Source organism: Poecile atricapillus, chromosome 14, assembly GCF_030490865.1.
Source record: "Poecile atricapillus isolate bPoeAtr1 chromosome 14, bPoeAtr1.hap1, whole genome shotgun sequence".
Taxonomy (NCBI): Eukaryota; Metazoa; Chordata; class Aves; order Passeriformes; family Paridae; genus Poecile; species Poecile atricapillus.
This window is the reverse complement of record NC_081262.1, coordinates 10,062,879-10,085,567: the sequence shown is the minus strand read 5'-3', so window position 1 is coordinate 10,085,567 and position 22,689 is coordinate 10,062,879. Positions and strand designations below refer to the sequence as shown.

The 22,689-nt window shown below is 39.8% G+C and overlaps 1 protein-coding gene across 2 annotated transcripts in view; it reads right to left on the bottom strand.

The window, feature by feature from the left end:
- The window catches only part of CYTH3 (cytohesin 3), a 48,664-nt gene extending 26,923 nt beyond the window's left edge, over positions 1 to 21,741 (bottom strand). The window contains exon 1 of one of the 2 annotated variants that reach the window (XM_058849587.1): positions 21,506 to 21,741. In XM_058849587.1, coding sequence (XP_058705570.1) covers positions 21,506 to 21,536 — 31 coding nt within the window. In that variant the 5' untranslated portion in view covers positions 21,537 to 21,741. The remainder of the gene's footprint in view (positions 1 to 21,505) is intronic. The other variant, XM_058849585.1, reaches the window with a different exon arrangement.
- Between the last annotated feature and the right edge of the window lie 948 nt (positions 21,742 to 22,689).

The following is a 22,689-nucleotide window of genomic DNA, read 5'->3' as shown; positions in this document are numbered from 1 at the left end:
AACTCATGGAGCACATACCATGCATTTGTTCTGTAAAACAAATTTTCTAGCTGTCCTCTCTAAGTAATTTCTGTTGTTTTTTTTTCTTTCACCAATCTAAACACATAGAGAGGATGGGAGGAGTTAGTATGAACATTTGAATACTAAAAAAGAACAAAAGCATTTCAATACAGTGAACAAGCTACAGCATTCTTTCATGCTGTCTTTTAATCTTTAAATAAAGACAATGTTCGAATGTAAGTAATTTCTGTGAAATCTTTTAGCTTACAAGGAGAGCATTTCCTTTTTCTAGAACTTCAGAGCTTTAGGTACTACTAAATAGAACGTCAATATATTACTAATATTTTATTTATGAGGAAAACATTTGTTGAAAATACAAATTCTACTCTTGGCCAAACAGAAAGAAACACACAATATCATATATGTTGCAATACTACTCCTACTACCAACAGAAAAAAATAGAAAAATATTTAATATACTCCAACTTGGCCTATAGAATTCAATTCCTGTAACTGAACTAAAGGTACTTAAATGAATATCCTTTATTGCAATATTTTTTATGCAATACTTAATGGAACACACTTTTAATACAGTTCTGTTTACTATACCATGTTAGGGAAAACAAACAAACTGCATCTCACCACAGAAATCAGTGTATTGTGCATCAGTTATGATGTCACTTGGTTAAATAATTCTCCACTATGGACAGCCCAAGTACAATATCCAAAGAAGAGCATTAACCAACAACTCAATATGAAGCATTCTGAGCTAACAAGCACCAAAAAACCCAAAAACTTTTAGAGATTGAGAAAGAACTGAAACAGATCAGCTTGCAAAGAAAGTTCCCACAGGTTAGTGAAAACTAGAGCAAATCCCATAAAAGGAAACAGAAATCTAGTACTTTCCATGTCCATAATCATGATACTTTTGTCTTTTTCAGTAGTAAAATTTAAATCTTTTCCAGGTCTCCAATGGTATTATAAGAAGCAAAACTCCTGTGTTTAACTTCATGCATTACCTTTAGATTGTCAGTCACCAGCCAAAGTCTAAAGCAATCTCACTTGACCCCTTCACCTGACTTCAGAGTTCAGTCCCTCAAGAGGACACAGTAAAATACCCACAACCAGCAGAAAGCAAACATTTAACAATATCTAACACAGACAAAACACTACTTCTGTAACTCCACTTATGAAGCAATACAACACTGTGACTCTCATTGCTCAGCTGACTTCTTGGTTTCATAAAGATAAACATTTTCCTTCTTCTGTGTCAGTCCCAAATTAGTGGTCTTCAGTATTTGCATTCCAAGCAAAGAACAATTAAATGGAATTTAATTTTGCCGCAGTTGAAACATCTTGCAAGTGTAAAGATATTTACACAATGCAAGACTTAAAACTAAACAAACCTTTCCTAACCCATACACAAAACGGGTAGACATGTTTCTTCTGGCCTTTAAAATAATATACATTAATGTCTGAGAACAAATCTGATTGTCTCAGAACATTTGCCTCAACGGATATTCTCAGGCTACTCTCTCTTCCTTTCCCCCTACATGTTCCCTTTTTTTAAAACTTGATTACAGGAACATTTTCCAGCTTTCAGACAAGATGTATAAACAATGCTCCAACCACTTGTGGCTATTAAAAATTCCATAGAAGTTTTTGTAGGAGGACATCCTTCTGAATAGATTCACTTTACAGTGCAGAAACAAACTGTATCAACATTAAATTCCATCAGTAAAATCAGCTGGATTTGGCTGCTTCCTTAACACCTTAACTATGTGAATCTGCTATTTAGTCACTGCTGAGCATGTTCCAGCACAGGAACAATGACCCTTGCATTAAGGGGGAAAATAATCCTGTACACAATATCCTTTCACACAGAAAAAAAAAAAATCACCAGTTGGTGGTATGAGGAATCTAGGACAGAATCCATGGCTTGAAGAGTTATTTTGAGTTTTCAATCACAAGGGACTCTGTGGCCAGAAATCACATTAGTGGCCAAACCCAGAAGAGAACCTCCAACGCATATCCATCATTCTCATTGTTTAGCTGCTGGAAATCACACCATTACAAGATGTTCCTGAAAACATTTTTTTTCTCTAGCATAATGACATACTTTGCAGGAAAGTTGCAGTAAAGATATTATCATTTTGTCCTTATAATAATGAGGGGGGAACCCTAAAAATATTAATACTATTACCACATAAAAATACATTTTCAAGAATTTAGAGGAAGTAATTTCCCTCTGACTTGCTATACCTTCGAGATTTTTCCTTTCACTTCTGCTGCAAAGCAGGTTTATTATATCAGTGGTATACATTTGTGTAGTTTTTTTTAAAGCAGACAAAAGCATAAAAAATGGAAATATGAAATACATTTTCTGTTCTATATAGAAAAGATCCAGCAGGGTAACAGTACCATCAAGCATGAAATCATCTCTTGTAGAAAACAAACGGTATTTCTTAAAATCCGTAAGAATTACTTCAAATAAGATTATGTTTTTGTTCTGGCCAGGAATAGCCCTACATAATTTGTTAATGTGTTAGTCTCTCTAGTCAAGCAAGAAAGAAGACAGTTACAAAACTGTGCAAAATCAGGATCCAGATAACATTGAGTTGGAGGGAAGGAAAATTTCACCTGCCTCCCAAAAACCATCTTATTTCAAATATCACAGCTGACATGCCTTGCCATGGTACCTGCAAATGTTTCTGTCTATGGAGTACAAAAGGAAGAGGAGCAAGCAGCAACAGCAGATGTGTCTTTACAAACTGCAGAGAGAACACGAGCACCAACAGCTGTGCAGGGGAACAGGGAGTGTAAAGGCTTCCCAGAGCTCTCGCATGAGCTGCTAATCCTGCCTGGGAGCGATGAGCTGCCCTTCTTAACGGCACCAAAGCACAAAGAGGTGCTTTACAGCAACTTCCAGATCTTCATCTTCCCGTACAGATATACCCACAGAAACTGGAGAGGCACCTCCCTGGCTTTTTAGCTCCTAATTAGGCCTCTAACACAGATACAGACCATTAGAAAGCAGGGTGTGTTTAAGTTAATGAGTATTTCTTTTTTACTGTCCGTGCTCTTTATTTTCAGGAGCAGGCAGTACTGAAGGTCATGACTGTATTAGACTTACCTCCTTTAATTCAATAGTGTATCTTATTTCAACGTTTTTATGTATTTCCATTAGGAAACCAAGTGTTTTGCAGGAACTAAATAAAAGAACCACTTTCAATCACATAAAGGAGCATCACTTGGGGAAAAAAGAAAAAGCACACAGGAACAAGGTCTGAGCAAGATTTCATAGGTAATGAGTTGGTACCTGCTCCTGTATATTCCTGCACTGCTTTGCCATTCGATGCCCAGACCTTGTTTTTTCCGAGTTGTTTTTTTTTCCCCAATTTAGCAGAACAAATGGTTTCACCATGGGAGGACAGAATTGCCTAAGACAACAAAACAGGCACAGCAGAAACCCATGGCAGCACAAAGGTACAGGGGCAGCAAACCCCTCGAGGTCAGCCAGCCCCAAAATACCACCCTTACAAGCTATATTCTCTAAATACTGAAAGTAGTTCAACCTGATATTAATAATAGATAAGCATGGATTTCCTTTCAGAAGCATTTTTCTTTTGAAGTCACTCTACTCTTGCTTCAAGATCAGAAGATGCTTCTAGGCCAACTTTTCTTTCTAAAATATGTAAATACAAATTACTGAATATGAAAAGAAAGCTGAGTTTAACATTCTAAGTCTCTTACCCAAATACATTAATACTTGCATTAATAATATAAAGTGTTAAAATATGCATATCCATGCATATTTAAGAATTGCAGAAAGATTTTATGCCAGCTAATGTGGAAATTAAAAAGGGAGATGTTGGCCGCACTGTAGTGGTGTGTGTTTCAGAGAGGGCTATGAACAGATTAGCACAGATACAGGAAATACTATCCAACATAACGTGTGCCTTCATCAGCATCAGTTACCAATTACTATTCAGGAATTCTGGTGAATCACCATTCTGATTTCAGTGTTACAGCTACACACTGTCACACTATCACATCTTAACATCACAGTCCTCTTCCAACAGGGAAAACAGTAACATCGAAGTAATGTGGGACAAATGCAACGTTGTGGAGTACCAAGCACTGTAAGTAAAAATGCACAGTCTTGTTCTGTCCTGCTGGCTTAGGGACAGTGGGGCATTTATACTGCCTTAAAATTTTCTTACTCTGCTTTCACCTTTTTAACAAAATAACTGCATCCGATTTATTTTCTGCACAGCAAATAATGAGGAAGGGTGATCAGAATCAGCTTTGTGTAGTAATACCACCATTATAAATACAGATACCACTCTTCCAAAAGGAAGTGGCCTCAAGCCTGTTCTTTACACTGCATCAAACCAACAAAATACTGTCAAACAGAAACAAATTATTTTTTCCCCTCCTCATTATGTATGCTGCAAGGCAGAATGTCACAGATAAATGATTTTGGGAAAGCTCAGTAATAATTTTCTTTCTGTGAAGCATTTGTATGTGCAAAACTGGAGAAACAAATGGGGAACTTATGTAGTACTGTAGCTGAAATCAAACAAATTTTCTCTGATGTTTGCATTTGAAAGCCTTTGCTTAGAGTACATTATATTTATAGTATGCATTAACACAAATTTAGTCTTTGTAGCGTGGAAGTCTGCAAATTCTGAATTTCTTTTGTAAACTTTCATGGCAAGATTCAGGTCACAAAAAATTTTAGCACCCCCTGAGGAAGAGAATGACCCAGCAATAACACATGGGGAGACCACAGCTGATAGCACATTATGTATCCACTTGCAACGCAGAACAACAGCCACTTTTCAAGTGGGAGTCTTGGGAAGGAAATCAGGGCTCCCCCTCAACACTATCTAGGAGGTGAAAGGAACAGATCACCATGCCAACTACGCACAGCATAGCTAAGTGGCACATAAGAGATATCATGTCTTTAGCTGAAACCCTTCATTCACTACAGAGCAAAGAAAGGGCAGCAAAAGAGCAGTGGGTTTTGCTTGCCTGCAGCAAAAAGAGAAAATTCTGAAATTAAAATGTGTAGATGCAATAGCTTTCCACAAGTAAGATCTTTTAAGCCACACAATAGAAACAGGATGTACCTTTTACCTTGGGGCATTCATGGTCTTGCCCAATACAACTGCAGTGTATTACTAGACAGAATTGTACAAAGAATTGGATGAAAAGGGACTGGACGGTCCCATGGCTAATTTCTATGACAGTACACCTCACTTCTGATTGAGCCAAACACACAGACAAGAATTAAAGAACACTTGATCTTTAAACAACTCTTTGGATGACCAGCACAGGAGAGAGACCTGCTCAAACTACTGATGCAAAATGGATGGAACAAGTGGGAACCCATACAGATTGGGAAGCTGGACTGCCTGAAGTACTGCAGCCACTGCTCAGGATTTGGTTCTGTGGTCATTTCAGTACATTTGGGATGACTCCCAGCAGCTCTGCAGAGTGTGAGGCAAAGGTTAAACTACTGACAGAAGAGCAAATACTCCTGTCAACTTCTTTTTCTTGTCAGTCAGGACAGGACTCTTTCTCTGAATCATCCCAAGGAGTATGTGTGGAGGAAAAGGAAAGCAGGGCCACTTCATCTCCCACTGATACATGACTCCCAGTAGTCCCTGTGAACAACTGGACTAACCACACGTCCTGCTGCCAATCTAGACTACTATCAGCACCAGGATCCAAGCAACACAGATCAAGGATGGGGCAACTCCTCCTGAAAGTAGAGATCATATTCTGTGTGAGGAAGAGGCAAACAAAAATGCTGATTCCTTCAGCTTTTGAAATGGTATGAGAAGGAGAACAGAGTAAGACTGTAGCAATGTGTTTCAGCTTTAACCTTACAGAAGGGCTGTGTTTTCCCAGTCACCCCAAGTTACTGGGAAGAGGAAGTGGTACCTGGCAGGTACCTACATTTTTTCCTACAACAGACTTTGGAAAATAGACTTGAAAAGCAAATACACCAGAGTAGTAGCAGACATTCCTGTAAGATCCATTTCCAGTAGCAGCACTGAAAATTGACAGGAATGTCGCTGAGCAGCTGCAAGGGGGTCCTGGAGCCCAGACCCCATGGTCAGCCTCCAGCAATACCCCCAAATCCTGCTCGATATTCAGGCACAACTCATCAGACCTACCATGTTCCCAGCAAAACAGCTGGGGCTCAGACAGGCTTTCTGTCACAAATTTCCAGTAACATCTACTCTTGGCAATAAGGGATCTGCTCACAGCACAGCACTCATTAGTGAGGAGCATTAGCCGTTACTTAGGATTGCACACAATCCAATTTTCAGAAAAAGCAAGGCAAAGTTGATTTTTTTTCCCTTCCCCCATCCCTGCCTGACACAGCTCTGGAGTTAGATTTCAGAGCAGTATTTATTGCAGAAGCTTTCTATTTATTCGTTTTCCAAGACCAGTTGCACACTGAAGAAGGTGGAGCAACTGCTGGATATGAAAGCAATCTTCTTTCCCTGAGGAATGTCTCCAAAGGCAGCTACAGAGTGCCACACAGGACTGCTCATCTATCAAGTAACTGCCTGAGCAGCATTCATGTTCACCCAAGACAAGACAGATTCCAGGATGCACAATTCTGTGCACAATGTGATGTCTGATGTTGTGTAAGCCTTTGAATTCCTGCAGTCTCCTCCAAAAAAAGCAGCCCTGGTACCTGCTATGGAAACCACTGAGCTGCAGTACTTGGAGAGAAATGCACTACAGCTAATACGGTATTTTGCTGCTTGGCTATCTTAGGCTTGAATTGCTCCAGTTTCTTACTATTACATCAACAGGCCCATTGGTCACATTGCCTGAAGCCTGAGAGGGCATGGAGAGAGTCAGGAATATACTCATATATTTGTTGGTGAAGAAATAGCAAAGCTTCACTTAAGACTGTGAAGCATTTTCAGATTCCTCAGGAAAGAGTATACACAGCTTTTGCAAATTGTTGGTTGCCATCACACCATGAAACAATTAGCTCGACAGGTCACTAATTCAGATATAAAAGAGCTTTTTATCTGGCCCACTGATAGCAAGTCTGTTGGATGGATCAACTTACCGTAAGGTCAAACCCCTGGTCTCTCATTCTTTGCTTGGCAAAAGACCATCAGCAGTCATACCAAATCTGCTTCACCATAGTTCCAAAATAGAGTACATTCAGCGTCTGCTGAAATTCTTCTAAGTACAGACGTCAGTTATATGTTACAAAAAGAATGATTTTTTCATACTCCAGGCAGACCTCCTGGCATTCTGATCAAAAATTCATTTGAATAAATACATTCTTCCTATTTAAACTTTCCCCAACCGTTTCAACTAAATCTGCTGAAATATTACATTGCCCTTTCTAAGCTGTTTTCTCTGCCCCTTACTGGCAAAATCACTACATTCCTTCCAGAGATCAGTGAAAAATAATCTGAACACATAATCTTTTGTACTTTGTTTTCAAGTAACTTAACTCAATTTTTCTCAGCTAAGTACCTAACGAGAAAGAAAATCATATCCATACAACTTCAAAGATCCAAGCAATTTTGTTTTATTACTCTCTGAGATTCAGCATTTTCCCTGACAATATAAACAACTAACTGGGATTCAACCCTCAATCTCGTTTTTAAGTCCACCAGCTCCCACTGCTTCCACTAATAAACACTTTTTCTAAGATTGCCACCTCATCCTGTCATGCTCAAATACAAAACATTTTTGTTGACTAGGAATAAATTAAGTAGGACTATGTTTTAGTTCTGCTGCCCCTCAACATGGCACAAAATAAAATATACCATTTCCCAAATGGGTAAAACCTACAGCAAATCCTGATTTTTTTCACCTGATTTCCAGTTCCATTGACAGTGTGGTCAGATGTAGCCTCTGCTAAACACCTTTCCAAAGAGGTAGTGCCTTCAGAGCAGTGCTCTACCTGGCACAAGCTTTCATTATACAAAGACAAACTTTGTGTAAGACTGAAAAAATTTAACTCATGTTAACATACTTGCAATTATTCTAAATTTGCCTTAGGGCAACCAGAAATACCAAGCTGTAACTTCTGTTAAGCAGTCTGTAGCAACAGCCTGCAACTCCACCAACACAGCTCACACACTGAACAGTGGGAAAATCTATTAGTTCAGTTCAGAAATTCTTCTGTGTATTACAGACATGGACAATCCAGCAGCAAGTACAAAATGCCTGGAGAATATCATCCACAGGTAAGTGAATTGTATTAACATGATTTATTTTCATTGTTTTAACGATTTCTTGAACACTGAAAGAAGTGGTTGGTAATAAAAGCAGTGGTACTATTAAGCTTAGACTTTTGTCCCAAATAATTCTGACATACATCTGCACAGACAGCAGTCTACGGTCCACTGGAAGATTATATGAAAACTATTTCTAGAAAGATTCTTCAATCACAGTATCTATTCTGTTTTTCTTAAATGTCTTAATAAAATGGACCTTGAAACTTTGTTAAAACATTTGAAGCTCCACCAGAACATTCAAATGCCATACTCAACTGACTCTGCAGATGTTTAACCAGGATCTCCAAATGTCCAGAAGTTGCTTCTGAAAGATAACATTGTGATCCTTTAAAGAAAACAGGTCAATAAAAATCAATTATAACAGTTTTTGATCAGGCTATTAGATTTCATTAGATCTTACTGCAAGTATTTTGTCATGAAGTTTACAACTGATAAGACAACTGGAAGCATCTAATTTTTCCTTCTTCGAATTCTTTCACACTCTTTGTACCACAAAGCAATGCCTTAACATACACTAAAGAACCTCAAAGCATAATTATGAACTAATTAACAATGAAAGTCTATCCATCCTGTGTTATCCTAGGTAAGAAATTATGAAAATAAAACCTTATCATAAATTTTCCATTTTAAACACCAAATTGTTCACTAATGAAATCTAGAAATATTTCATACTGGTTTAATCGTGATGTACATGCTTTCACTAAACCCTGCAGCATACAACTTCACACGGCACACATAATATGCTCGTACTAAATAGATGACATATTTTCCATTAGAAATAGCAGCAATGGAAAATGACAACTTATACAGACCCACAGAATATAATCACGACATTGTTCACTAATGCCTGCCACCACTGTTAACTCTACCCCAGAAAGTCTCGAGAGGAAGCTAGATATAGTAAGCAGAAGCTGATGAACTTCCAGCTGTAAGGGGGTGGGAGAGAAAGGAAGCAGACTGATTAGTTGAATAGATTTATTGTATGCACATATTCTATGCTAAAACCCTGTATCTACTTCAACATACATTTTTTTGAGTCATTTGACTGTTCACAATTCAAATACAGGAAAATGCTATCAGACTAACATGTGTTTGTTCAGCAGGAAACCCTTTCTTCAAAATGTAAAATGAGGTAGTGAAAAGCCAAAACTTCGCTAGAATTCTTGTACTATATTATTTCTCCAATGTGAGAAGGACCTTTTGATGTTCTCCCATTACATTAGAAAATCATCTCCTAAGTCCATATGAGCTCCAGAGAAAAATACAATACAGTAATGTTGCAGTGCAATGTTCTCTCCCTCTCCAAGATGCAAGACATTATCATACTACTTTCTTCAACTTAGGCGGCAGATTTTATTCTCAAGCCACAAATATTTTCTTAATTTTCGTTGTAATGTGTCATGAATACAGCCAAAATATCCTAAAGCAAATCTGTAAGCCAAGTTTCTCATAGTTGCTGTATTTTAATGGTCTTTGACACTGGCAGAGTCTACATAAAACTAATTTTGCAAAATACACTCGAAGTTGACCTGCACTTCAAGAAAACAATTAACTGAAAGAGATTCCTTTAGGCTCTTCACAATTCACATAAAGATCATAGCCTTTAAAAATTGGGAGAGAAGAACTCTGACTACCATTCTTACTAAACGAGAATACAATGCTAGTTATTTAATTCCTGCAAATGTCAAAAACAAAACAAATAAAGTAAAGCTAATTATTTGCATGGTATTCATTTAATGTATTTTATGTAAAAGAAGGACATCACAGATGTTTTTGCATTGCAATTGGTTTGTGTTAGAAGTGTTCTGCCTTCAAAGCACAGTGTTTATCCACATTTTACATCCTCTCTAAAGCCAGAGATCAGCTCCTACTTGCTCAGGAAGGAAAATAAGTTGTTGGTGTTCTGTTCTAGCACTGAGGGGCAAAGTGCCAGGCTATCCCACAGCCAACAGACCCACCACAAATCTTCATCCTTTCTTTTTAATTTTTCCTCCAAAAAAAAATTGTATCAACACCAATTAAGGCACATGGAAAGAAATGCAGAATCTAGGTTATGTTTGAACAGTAATTATGTTTTAAAATTCATGTCACTGTCAGTATTGATGGCTATGTTACAGTATTTGAAGTATCTTTCAGTCAATCAGGACCTATAATTTGTATACTATTGTTATTAAACTTCTTAAATTAGACTAGTGTAATTATAAACTGATTGAGTAATGACATTCAAAATTAAAGGCTTGGAGTAACAGTAAAAGAACTCTGAATTTCAGGCAGCTATTTGATGGACTCCCTCAGCAAGTTAAGTTCAGAATGAAGATTTGGAAAGGAAGCAGATACCTAAAAGAGAGTTGGAAGCACCAAATATACCAAAGGTAAATCAAATTCTATAGTGAAATATTAGGCTTCTCCCCTTCTTACATCTTTATGTTCTGTAAAACAAAGACTAGCAAAACACAGCGTAAGTGAAATTAGTAAAACCAAACCTGTTGATCTACTCCATATTGCAGGATTACAAACTGCACCAATACTATAAAGAGAGTATAGAGACTAAAACCTTGTACTGTGAATGAGAAAACAGCATCTTCTTCCATTAAATAATCTGAAAGAATATGCACCTCCCCATTCCAACCAGTCAACTTAATTTCTGTTTAAAAAATTAACCAAAAACTCTTAGATGACTTAAAGTCTACAGCAAAATCTGAAGGCGTTTAAGTATTTCAGGATGGGATTTATGGCAGAGTTCTGAAATGGATACTCCTAGTTCCTGTTGGTTTTACTGGAATACTTTTATGGAGAGTCACTTTTTTCCCACCCTACCCTTTTCCTTTACTGAATTTCCACACAATAACTTAGATCTGACCATCACCGGACATCTGAACAACAATAAAAAAAAGTTACAGCTGGATCCTGTATTAGTCCCAGCTGCGCAGGATCTTTGGCTGCCTCCAGAAAACCAGACAGCCAATAGGAAAACAGTAGGAGAATTTCTTTTAGCAGTTTACCTTCAAATAAATTGTTTTTTCACACGCTGCTAGAACAAACTATTTTACTACTCAATGCAGAAGACATTCTTCCTATTTTTCACCTGATTTCTAAAGAAAAAAAAAATTAAAAATTAAAACTTCCTTCTACAAAAACTTTTTACTACAAAATGCCAGAAAATAATCATCTCCATATGCTCTTTCAAGTCTAACATACCACAACGGATTGATCTGCCAAGTCCACCCACCCACAGGCTCTATAAACTTCAGAGTATTATTTGTATTTAATTTGGATTACCAATTTCACCCAACCTTTCCCCTCCATAAAACATGTTACTTTTCAAGGCTTACTACTCAGGTAGAAGACACAAAAGGAAAATAAGTAAGTTTTCATCAGAATAAGAACAATAACATAATGCATACTCTCTTTACTTTGAATATCAGTGAATTCACAACTGAAGGATTTAAACCAGTCTTTTTTTATGTTTGCTCTTATAAAGTATCACCTAATCTTTTAAAACATTCATATGATACTATGTCATTTATTGGTACAAGACCAAGACTAAATATTACAGTCTTTCCAGCTTACATTGCATAAAATGAGAGTAAAGAAAGTTACATGTATTCTTATTAAAAAAAAATTAAAAAATCACTGGGAGTGGGGAAGCTTCCGCTCAGATATTTAAAAAAAGAAAGTTACTATATTTAATGCAAAAGAATCCACTTCCTATAGCCAAAAAAATAATCAAATCCATATGCTCCATTCATCCATCCTTGCTAAAACATGGACAGCAAACTGAAATGTCAGCTGCCTAGAAAGGCTGATCACACATAATACAGGCTTAAAACTAAGCCTGAGATTCCCAGAATTCTGAGATTATAGAATTAATCAGCAAAATCTACACAAATAATAAACTACTCACATATACCTGGAACTTTTAAATCGCTCCCTTCGGTGACTGCAAATGTTCTCCTAGACACAAGAGCCAATTCTCTAAACTTTGAGTGCTTTGGCTACCAGTTTCAACTTCTGATGAAATGGTTGATCTGCAAACTGGAAATTGTGATAAGAGATGGTGGGAACACAAGCACAGATACTCTCCCTGTCCCCAGATGAATGTTGGATGCTACTTTAAAATGCTGCTACAACATTATATGATCATTTTAATGACTAAACGGGTATAGTAGGTCAAAACTGAATAGCAGAAGAGGAAGTAAAATAAAAGGTCTATAATACAGTTACTTTTGAGTCTATGAACACATGCTTCCATAATAAGGACTACTCATTTATGCATTTACTTGACAGATACCAAATGCCAAGTGAGTACTCCCCAAGTAGTCTGTATCGGGTTTACAAAATACAAGATTATAGCAAGGATTATTTCAGCCTAATAAAGGCAAAGTGCTTGTTTTGAGTGGGTACCAAGCAGAACCCTTTCAGTTAAAAGAAAAGAACATTTAAAAAATTGAACCAAAACTACAAAAACAGTAAAAGGAGAACCACAAAGGAGTAGAGAGATGCTATTGACCTACCCCATGCAGCAAAGTCCAGAGATTTATTCCCAGATCTGCTACAGTGGCTCATCAGCATGCAGGGCTTGCACACAGCAGCTCCTATCTGGATCAGAGCCAGAGGAGCACTGCACATGTACAAGAGAGGGGTCAAGTCCTTCTGGTCTCTCAAGAAAGACTGAGAATGGTCCTGTGCAGGACCCAGCCCCTGTCCTGTATACCTGAGGACTTTCATGGTCAGAGAATGCATTTAACTTGCAAAGTTCTTCCCTGGGAATGGAGCTTCTCCTTAACAGAGCCACCATCTTTTCTTACGGTCACTGTGGTTTACCCTCAACTCCCTGGGAAAAAACCTTTCCTCCACATCCCCTGGCTATGCAGCTACAACAGTGGAACAAAAACATGCAGGAGCTTTACAAATTCAAAAATTTCATTTGCAAGTGGTCAAAGTTGTACTTGGAGTACATGGCCTGGTGGGAAAATTCCTCCTCAGTGCGACAGAATGACTGGGCAGGAAGTTCATTAGGACAAACTTACTTGAGTAAGAAAGACAAAAAAGAAAAAAACTTACTTGGAATCTGACTGCTGAATATAAGGAACACAGCCTCAAGCAACCATAATTCCTTATTTTATAGTAACTAATGGAACTACAAATACCCCTTTTGAGAATTCCCCCTCTCTTGTAAGCAAGGCAATGAGATCTGTTTATGTCAGAATTTGACTATAGACAACACTGATTGTGAGCTAAACAAGGACCTTATTAAGGAACATGATATCTACAGTACATGAAAGCAAAAATGTAACAGCAAATAGACACTTGAATACTTGGAACTCAACAAGAAAACAGCATCATTGATATTTTGCAATATGGATCCTATATTAAAACAAAAAAAATTAAAATCTGCACTCTAGAAGTTACACTAATGAGGCAGCTGTATATAAACTTCAGAGGTGACTCATTAAGAGATTACATCTCACAGTTCCTCTTAGACAAAACAGTGTGAGGCAGTTCCCTTACTTGCATATGCTAATTTTTTCAGCCTTTTTTTGTGCATGCATGTGTGTGAGAAAAAGCGTGAGCACAGGAGACATTGGCCACATTTGTTTCCTACCCATGAGCTCCTTCTGCCAAAGTATACCTTGCTCAGCACTCAATTTCCATCTAATTTGACTGAGCAGAAGATGTTCCTACAAGCTGTGTGAGAACTAGCAGCTGGATAGAAGAGCCACCAAAACTAATTCCCACAGTTACTGTTAGCCTCTTCCATACTCTGAGATCGGTAGACTCACAGTTCATCATTTTCACACAGCTTTCTTGTTTTGGTAAGACAATCTATTTCATCTCAAAATCAACACTGGTTTCTCCTTTTTCTCCTTTTCTCATTAAGAACTTACATCAAAAAATCCAACCAACCTCTTGGGCATGACAGCAAAAGCTAGATCTGAATTCAGATTCAACTTCACAAATGGACTCATCTTAGATTCTTGTTGAAGAATTTTCTTAAGGAATTCAGAAGAATTGTTAGTAAAATCAATAAAATCTATCTTCATTGGGACAATTTCCATTATGCTGCTAAATAACAGAATCAGTTTCAATTCTTCCATACAAATGGCATAAGATAACTATTTCCTTTTTATAATAAACATGTGAAAATGAGTCTAATCACTAAAACCACACTAAGAAGGCCAAGCTGTTGAAAAATTATATCAAAACATCTTCAAATTATAGATTTTCCAAGGTTCCAGCATGCAACATTTCCTGTTAACTCCATGAGATCCTACTGAATTTGTCAAACATACTTTTTTTCCCGTGAAATACTACATAACATTCATGTTTGGCTTTCAACATGTCGACTTTGACTGGAAAACCTACCCACTTAAATCATACCTATTTAAAAGCAGATATCAGAAATTCAATGAAATTGTGGAAGCAGCTATGTATCACTTTACTTTCTTTAAATAAAACTTCGTATTAACAAATAATGTGCTTAAAGAACCTCAGAAAGTAATTAAATAAATGTGACACAGATGTTCACAAAAAAAAAAAAAGAGAACAAGAATGTTTTTACTTCATAGCAACCAAATAGGTCAAGCCATTTCCTTCTTCAGGCAAATCTCAGAGGACCACAAAACACATGGCTTTCTAGCAGATTTTGTATGTCTATCCCACTAAGAGGAAACACTGCTGTCCAAAAAAATTTGCAATACTAAAGTTTTCCCATGAAATTGTTGAAATTAAAAGAAGGAAGTCATATGCAATTAAAAACCATTTGCTAGATGTTAAAATTATACAAATGACATAAATAAATAGACTCTTACTACCTCATTCATATACCTTTCCGGTACAATATATTGCTCTAAAAGAATGCGCAGTGAAGAAGTCAGAAATGCCAACAGCACATCTGTTCACAGAACTTCTTTTTTTCTTCTATAAAACAAAGTAAAACACCACATGTTCTTCACTTCCCTGGGATCCCTGCCTCAGAGTTCTATACATTGACAGGTTTTCCTAACAATCCAGCTGCAAAGGATTTATTTTTATCCTCTGTGAATGAAGCACGTGGTCATTAGGTCCAAGCTCCTCACTAAAATTAGTGCAATCCTTTCATACATGTTTAAATACTCATTAACTGCAGGGAGAGAAAGTGAAAAAGAAATCATTACCTATCACATTACTTTAAAAAGAGGGAAAAATCCATATAGATTCACTCAATCACCACAAAATGCTAACCCCTGTGGGCTGACTGGTCCCATGCAGAAGTCTACAGAAAATGTGATCCCATAACAATGTTAAATCTATTTGTGCATTTAAACAGGAAAATGAACATTGCATAGGAGAACATAACTTATTTCAAAACTATGTCAGTACTCTTGCATTGCTCTTTCATTGCCATTTTTACTACAACTTCTCTAGAGACTATTTTTTAAGAAGCAATAAATAACAACATCTCACTATTTACTTGTCAATAACCACTCAGGATGCCAGCGTGTGTCCAAAGACATCAAAAAGAGGAAGTGGGTGGAAACAACATTAAGAGCTCTGTTTCAGACTCATTAAGCTTAAGATGACAATTATGGAATCTTAAGATGTCAAACAAGCCAGCATTTTAGCTGGGACAGATGGTACTGGATCCCGAGCACACAGAGTATATGCTGTGAGTCATCAGTTTAAATACGATAGTTCCACTCTTATTTGCAAATTTGGTTATTCAGAAACAAAATGTAGAGAGGAAGAGAGCGTTAAAGCAAGCACAGGGGTCCTGCAAATCTTCACCAAAAAAGCTGGAAATAGAAAGATCATCTTCCAAATGAAAAGGCTAGTAAGACAGGGGGAGGAGAACAGTCAAAGAAATTAAAAAAAAAAAAAAAAAAAAAAAAGGCAAGATTTCAAAAACAAAAATATAGTAAACAGTACTAGAGGCAGCTGGCAGTACAAAGAGGAGGAAGAGAATGTACTGAGTACAAGGGGTCAGGACAAGTGTGGAAAGGACCCAGGATAAACTTCAAGGAGGTCCTCTGAATTCAGAGAGTGACTGCAAACAGCTTGTTCAATGACTTCCAACAAGGAGAAGAGATGAGTGGTAGTTCAAATGCTGGCCTTGGATTCAAAAATGGGGTGTATAAAGAATCAGACCAAACCATTTTTGCACTGGGAGGGGGAAAATAATGGGGCAAAAGACTGCAACAGGTAGGATGGTGCTACAGCTTAAGTGAAACATTCTAAAGCTTTTAAACCTTTATTGGACCAGTAAAGAGAGACTTGTAGGACGAAAAGATGGCAAGCAGAATCATAGAATGGTTTGGGTTGAAAGGGACCTCAAAACTCTTTTCATTCTACTCCCCTGCCATGGGCAGGGACACCTTCCACTATCCCAGGTTGCTCTAAGCCACATCCAACCTGGCTTTGGACACTGCCAGCGATGGGAAAGCCACAGCTTCTCTAGGAAATCTGTACCAGTGTCTCACCATGCTCATAATGAAGAGTGTCTTCCTAAAATCTAATCTAAATCCACCCTCTTTCAGTTTAAAGCCATTACCCCTTGTCCTATCACCACACACCCTTGTAAAGGGAAGAAAATAGAGTAAAGCATTGTTTTTTATTTTCCCTTGAAAAAGCATTCAAAATCCTAAAACGAAAGAAGGGGAAGCAATAAATATGATGGGATTGAAAAATTTGATGTGAACTGCAGAACATATCTGGAAAATCACTGTGTTGTCTCACCTTCTGCAGCCCTTAAATTGGTGAAAGCTCTTAGAACTCCAGTGATATTAAAAAATTGCAATATCCATTTGGTAACAGTGGCCCACAGGGAGCCCACTTTTGCGTAGCTATTATGGTGATTCCCAGTCGTTCTGCAAAATGCACCCTGTTCCTGCCTGTAAATCCCACAGCTTTCTTTCCCAGCTGCAACAGCACAGACAGATGCTGTTACAGGCACACTGCTTCCCTGAATCCACAGTGTGCTTACATTGCTGAGCATGTCACCAAATACCATTATATAACAATACATCAGGTTTGGCAAGCAACCACCTCTGGAAACTATCAGCAAAATTTTCACATTTTCTTCCAAATTACAGCTAAAAATATCAAACATTAGGCTAAAAGAAAACTTAACAAGTTACTGCAATTAACAAGCACATTTTCTGCTACCACCAAAAATAACTAATATGTACAACATAATTGATAATGCTTTATTATTACATTTTTTACTGCAGTGACAACAGATTTAAATGGTTTTGGGCTTAAAATTAAGATCCTACTGAGCTGACAGGTAATCCAAAGAAATAAGAGATTAGTTTAGCATGAAGAAATATCTGTTTAGCAAAAAAAAAGAGACTCAGCATGCAGTTCTGCTGGCTGGCAAAAGAACACAAAAAACTGAATTACATAAATAGACTATCTCTGTATCTGCTCTTTTTCACTCCCTAGAACCAAGCTTAGTGGTCAGTCCAACACTCAGGTGCAATTTTATATTCTTGGGATTTCCCCAAAGTGCTATTTAAAACTACAATCCCTCCTCTGAAGGACTTTCGGGACAACTTTTATTTAAAACTACTGGTACAAGTTATCCAATTTGATGAGTAGGGAGTGAAACATATTTAACGTTTTTCTGTGCTAAAACACATTTGTTTATAATAAAAGAAACTCATAAAATAAGAAAACATGCAGAACTAGTCTTAAATGCAAAGCAAATGTCTATAACCATAAGGAAGCTTCATGTCCTCTGCTATCATTAAGGTTTACCTTTGAAAGACATTACAACATGAAAAAAGAGATGAGGCTGCTCACATCTAAAATATGGAATATATATTTTTAATCAATTTTAAAACTTTTTTTCTACGAAAAAATGTGGGTCATTTGTTACATTTAACAGCTTTTACCTATAAGCAGGTAACTGTTTTGCCCTGCAGAAGAACAGAAGTCATCCTGCTAAGTCTGGTTTGGCAACAAATCCACTCTCCTGAGTCCTCTGTGCGACGATCTGGTCTCTTGGTGCCTCTCCTAATGAAGGACTGTCTACATTCTGTCCTCATCACAGACCCAACCTGCTACCTGGCACCATCGCTGGCAAGTGCAGCCAGCAACTAACAGAGCTTGGCAACCCAACTGCTCTATCCCAGAAGAGCTTCAACATTTAGAAATAAAGCACAGAATTTGGGGAACAGTAGGAAAACCTCAATGCCCTAATTAGTGCTATAATTTGGTCTATTTGTCATGTAGAAGCAGGACTTTAACCTTCTGGCATGTCTGTTTAGAGCCCTTTGTAGAGACAGTGTAAAACAAACTTACAGAAGCTGGTAAGTACCCAATCTTGGAGTCTTTTTCTAGAGAAATGGCACAGAACTGAATGGGGGGTACTGAAAAGCTGCTGGATGACTAGTCAAATTCAGAAAACAAACAGGAGTTCTATCCTGTGCCTGCAGCACTGACTGTTTATACATTCTGACCTTTCACAGAGGATCACTCACTCACTGTGTGATCACACCAAAAGCACTATTGAACGCGAGGGTCCCGGCCACTGGCACCGCCACCACCTAACTGCGAGTCTGTGAAAACAACCACTCAAATCACACAAGATGTAGTTTTAAACCAAGTGGGGAGAGGGAGGAGGAGAAATTTCCTGGACCAAGCAAACCACAGAGATATTTTAATCAGGACAAAAGAAAGTTGAGCCAAACACCAACTGACTCGGATCATATCGCATCAATAATCCATGCATTGCTGAAATCAATGGGAGGCTTGTGTGGAAGTGGATTGTATAACATACATGCACGGCCCTGTTCAGGGCTCCACATACAAAAGAAAGGGAGGTACTGAAAACAATTCTGTTAATTAGCATTTCTCTTCCATCAAGTGCTTCTAAGATAATAAATTCCAACTTTACACAGCTCTGTTTTCATTCACAGTTTTTATCAGAGGTGGTGAAACAACTGACCCCATTTGACAAATAAGAGAACTGAAGCATAGGATGCAAATCAAACTGAAGAGCAGCGCAGCAGGCAGAGCTGAACTGGGAATAGCAGCTTACCTTCTGAATCACACTCTAATGTCCTAGATATTTACATGCTTATCTAGTTCAAGTCTCTAATTAGGGTGACTCTGTGCAGTCCTTAAATAATTTTGCATACTTCCTAAAGTACCTGTGCACACTGATAAGCTTAGCTGTAAGAGCTTCCCACTCAATAATGTCAATTCTATGAGGATTTATAATGTCCTGCATAAGTTCAAAACACTGGCCTGCCCTGGTGAGGCTCCAAGGGAGTCTCATTGCTCAGGTATCACAAGTCTCATTACTCAGCAGCAATAAAGAGTTTAAAACAGGCTGTCAAATCCACATGTTTCATGTCATTAAATAAAAAAGGGGGAAAAAAAACCCAAACAAAATAACAACTTGCCAATTCATTAACTAGAAATGACCTAACTAATCCTGGTGCTCTAAATTGACAGCAATCCCTTAGAAAAAGAGAGACTGAGTCTCTATTTAAGAATAAAGTGCCATACTTAGAAGAAGTCGTAGTAAAATGTCTTATACACCAACTGCAAAAGCAAATTCCAGTCTTACTTGTCTGTGATTGTTTTACAACAAAGCTGAAAATACAGTATACTGTAGTTTGCCCCAAAAAAGCAACGTGTTTATTAAAGTGATATTAGTTTCACTTGCATGCTAGAGGTACAACTCTGGCTTCACATATAAAATCAGCACTTAGCTAAGTACAGACTGTGTTGTCCCCAGGTCCTGAGTATTTGTCCTCCCATGAAAATCCAACTTTGAAATGCTTAACACCTTATGAAAGATTAATTCAGCAGTATGTCCACTTTCTAGTTTACATTTTGCACATAATTAAGTACTATATTACACAGGATTAGTGCATGTAACAAGCATGTACATTTCCCCTAACTACAGATGCATGTCTGTAATACTGTGAAAATAACATATTTTGAATTAGATTAGCTTTCTGCTCTTTACAATTACAGTGTTCAACTGCTTCAAATAATAACTTTTCAGGACTGGCTTGCTTTGTCTTTTGCTTTCCTTTTTCAGATTCCTGGTTTTTTTTAAGAGTTAAGTCTATCACTGTCAAAACAAGCAGAAATGCCTGCTGAGAAATGGCCACATTTCCAACCCACTGCTTGAAGAATTATTTTTCTGATTCATCACAGCATTATTTTTTCAAGTTGTCAAAACAAATACCACACCCTCTTGATTTCCGAGTTCTGGGTAATTATATTTAAAATTAGCAAGTGCCGCGCAACTATTAATCATACAATGCTTAGCCCTTACTTTACCTATTTAGAGATCAGCCAATGCATTCAAAGGCCGCCTGTTTAGCATTTGGTTTAAGATATATTCTCATGGCTCCATTCTGCACCACCACGGCACAGACGGTCACAGACACACTGAATACAGGGCAGGCCACGAAGTCGATGCCTCTGCCTCAGGGCAGGATCAGCTCCTGCTCAGCCACCATTATCGCTGATGATACACAAGAACTGGTTATTTCAGGCAGCAGCTTTACACACGCACTCACAAAACATATTATAAATTAAAGGAGGGAAGCGTGTGGCACGTCTGCAGTGCCTTAAACTGGGGCAGCGCGCAAGCCGGTCTTCGAAAGATAAAAAAATACAAATAAAAGCTTCCCCAACATGCGAATCCGGGTTTTCTAAAAGTAGTATCTGGCATGATTAACGCCGCTGCCTTTGGAAACAGTTCACCTTGTTTAAACTGGCTAAACCACCCCGTGATTATCACCGAGCCTCCATTAAGATGACACACACAAACAGAGCCCTCGCAGAGCTTAATTACTCTTTTCTCCGCTCCTACACCGCCAGACGCGTACTTTTTTGTATTTTGCCCCTTCCCCTCTCGCAGTGGAGGAGCAGCTGCAGCAGCGAGCACGGGGCTGTCACGGCGGCGGGGCCGGGACCCGCCTGCCCTGCCCTGCCGCCCCCGGGAGCGCCCGGACCCGCCGCGCCCCCGCCAGAGCCTCCCCGGCCGCGGGACACAGAGCCCCCATTGTGGCCCGGCCCCTGTCCGCCCGCCGGGGCACTGCTCGGTAGCGCCGACACAGCGGCTCGGCTCGGGGGCGCCGGGCAGGACGGGGCAGCACCGGCGGCAGGGGCCGCAGCCGCAGCCGCTCTCAGGGGCTCCTGCCGTCCTGCCGCCCGCAGCGCCGGCTGAGGGGCCGCGTTCCACCCGCACGAGCCCGCACTCACCGCCGCCACCTCCACCACCCTCTTCGTCCATGTTGGGACCGCGGGCAGGGCGCTCCGCGGCAGCCGCGGCTCAGGGAGGCCCGGGGCTCGTTCCACTCGCTCGGCGCCTCGCGGCCGCTCCTGCTCCTTCTCGTCTTTCTCCTTCTTCTCTTCTTCTTCCTTCTCTTCTGCTACTACCACCGCCGCCGCTCTCTGTCGCTGCACTCCGCCGCCCCGTCCCTCCCCGCCCAACCCAGCCTCAGCCCCGGCAGCCACCACCGCCTCGGCCCAGCCGCCCGCCCCTCTCATGTGACCCACGGAGGGGAGGCGGCCCCGCCCGGCCCCTCCGCCAACACCCCCGCGCCACAGGGTCGCGGCCGGCGCCGCGCTGCCCGTCCCCCTGAGCGCCCCGGCCGGGCCGTGCTGCGGAGCTGAGTCTCCTGCCTGCCCTTTGCGGTGCTCCCTCCCCGGCAGGTCCCGCACGGCGCGGCCCCGCAGCGCCGAGGCCCCTAAAGCGACTTGCCCGGAGGCTGTCGGGGGTCGCCTGGGCGGCGGGAGTGAGAGGAGCCTGGGCCGAGTCACTTGGGCTCGTTCCGGTTGGGGTCGTGTTTTGAGGTCTGCAAGAGCCAGAAAATGTCTGCAGAGCCCTTGACTCTTTTGTGAGGGTTAAAGACTCCTCTGGGGGTTATAAAGAGAAGCGGGGGAGAGCGGGAGGAGACTGGAAGGTGAGGGCTGAGCTGGCCTCAAGCAGCGTAGTGAAGGGGAACGAGGTGGTTTGAAGTCTCTGGAAAAGAGCCCCGAGACATCTGATATTTCTGCATGTTTTCTGCTGATTCTTGCTTGCTCCTTGTTCTTGGGTCCAGTGCTGGGTGCTCCCTTTGCCACAGGGATCATGGAGAGCCGGGTGTAGAAGTGGGATTGTTCCCCATGGGCGATGCAGGGGTTTGTGTTGGTGAGCATTGTCTAAGGACTCTCCTGCTTACTGCCCTAGGAGCCAGAGAGAGCATCAGTGGGATTTCTTTAGTCTTCAGTAAAGATCTTCAGTGAGTTACCTACCATGGGAGTCGGGATATAAGCAGCCTCCAGAGTCTGTAAAGGTAAGCAGAAGTGTACTGGCGCACATCACTCTTCCTTCCTTCCTTCCTTCCTTCCTTCCTTCCTTGGCACCGCCCCTTATTATTTTTTAAAAACCGTTCGTGTCAAAA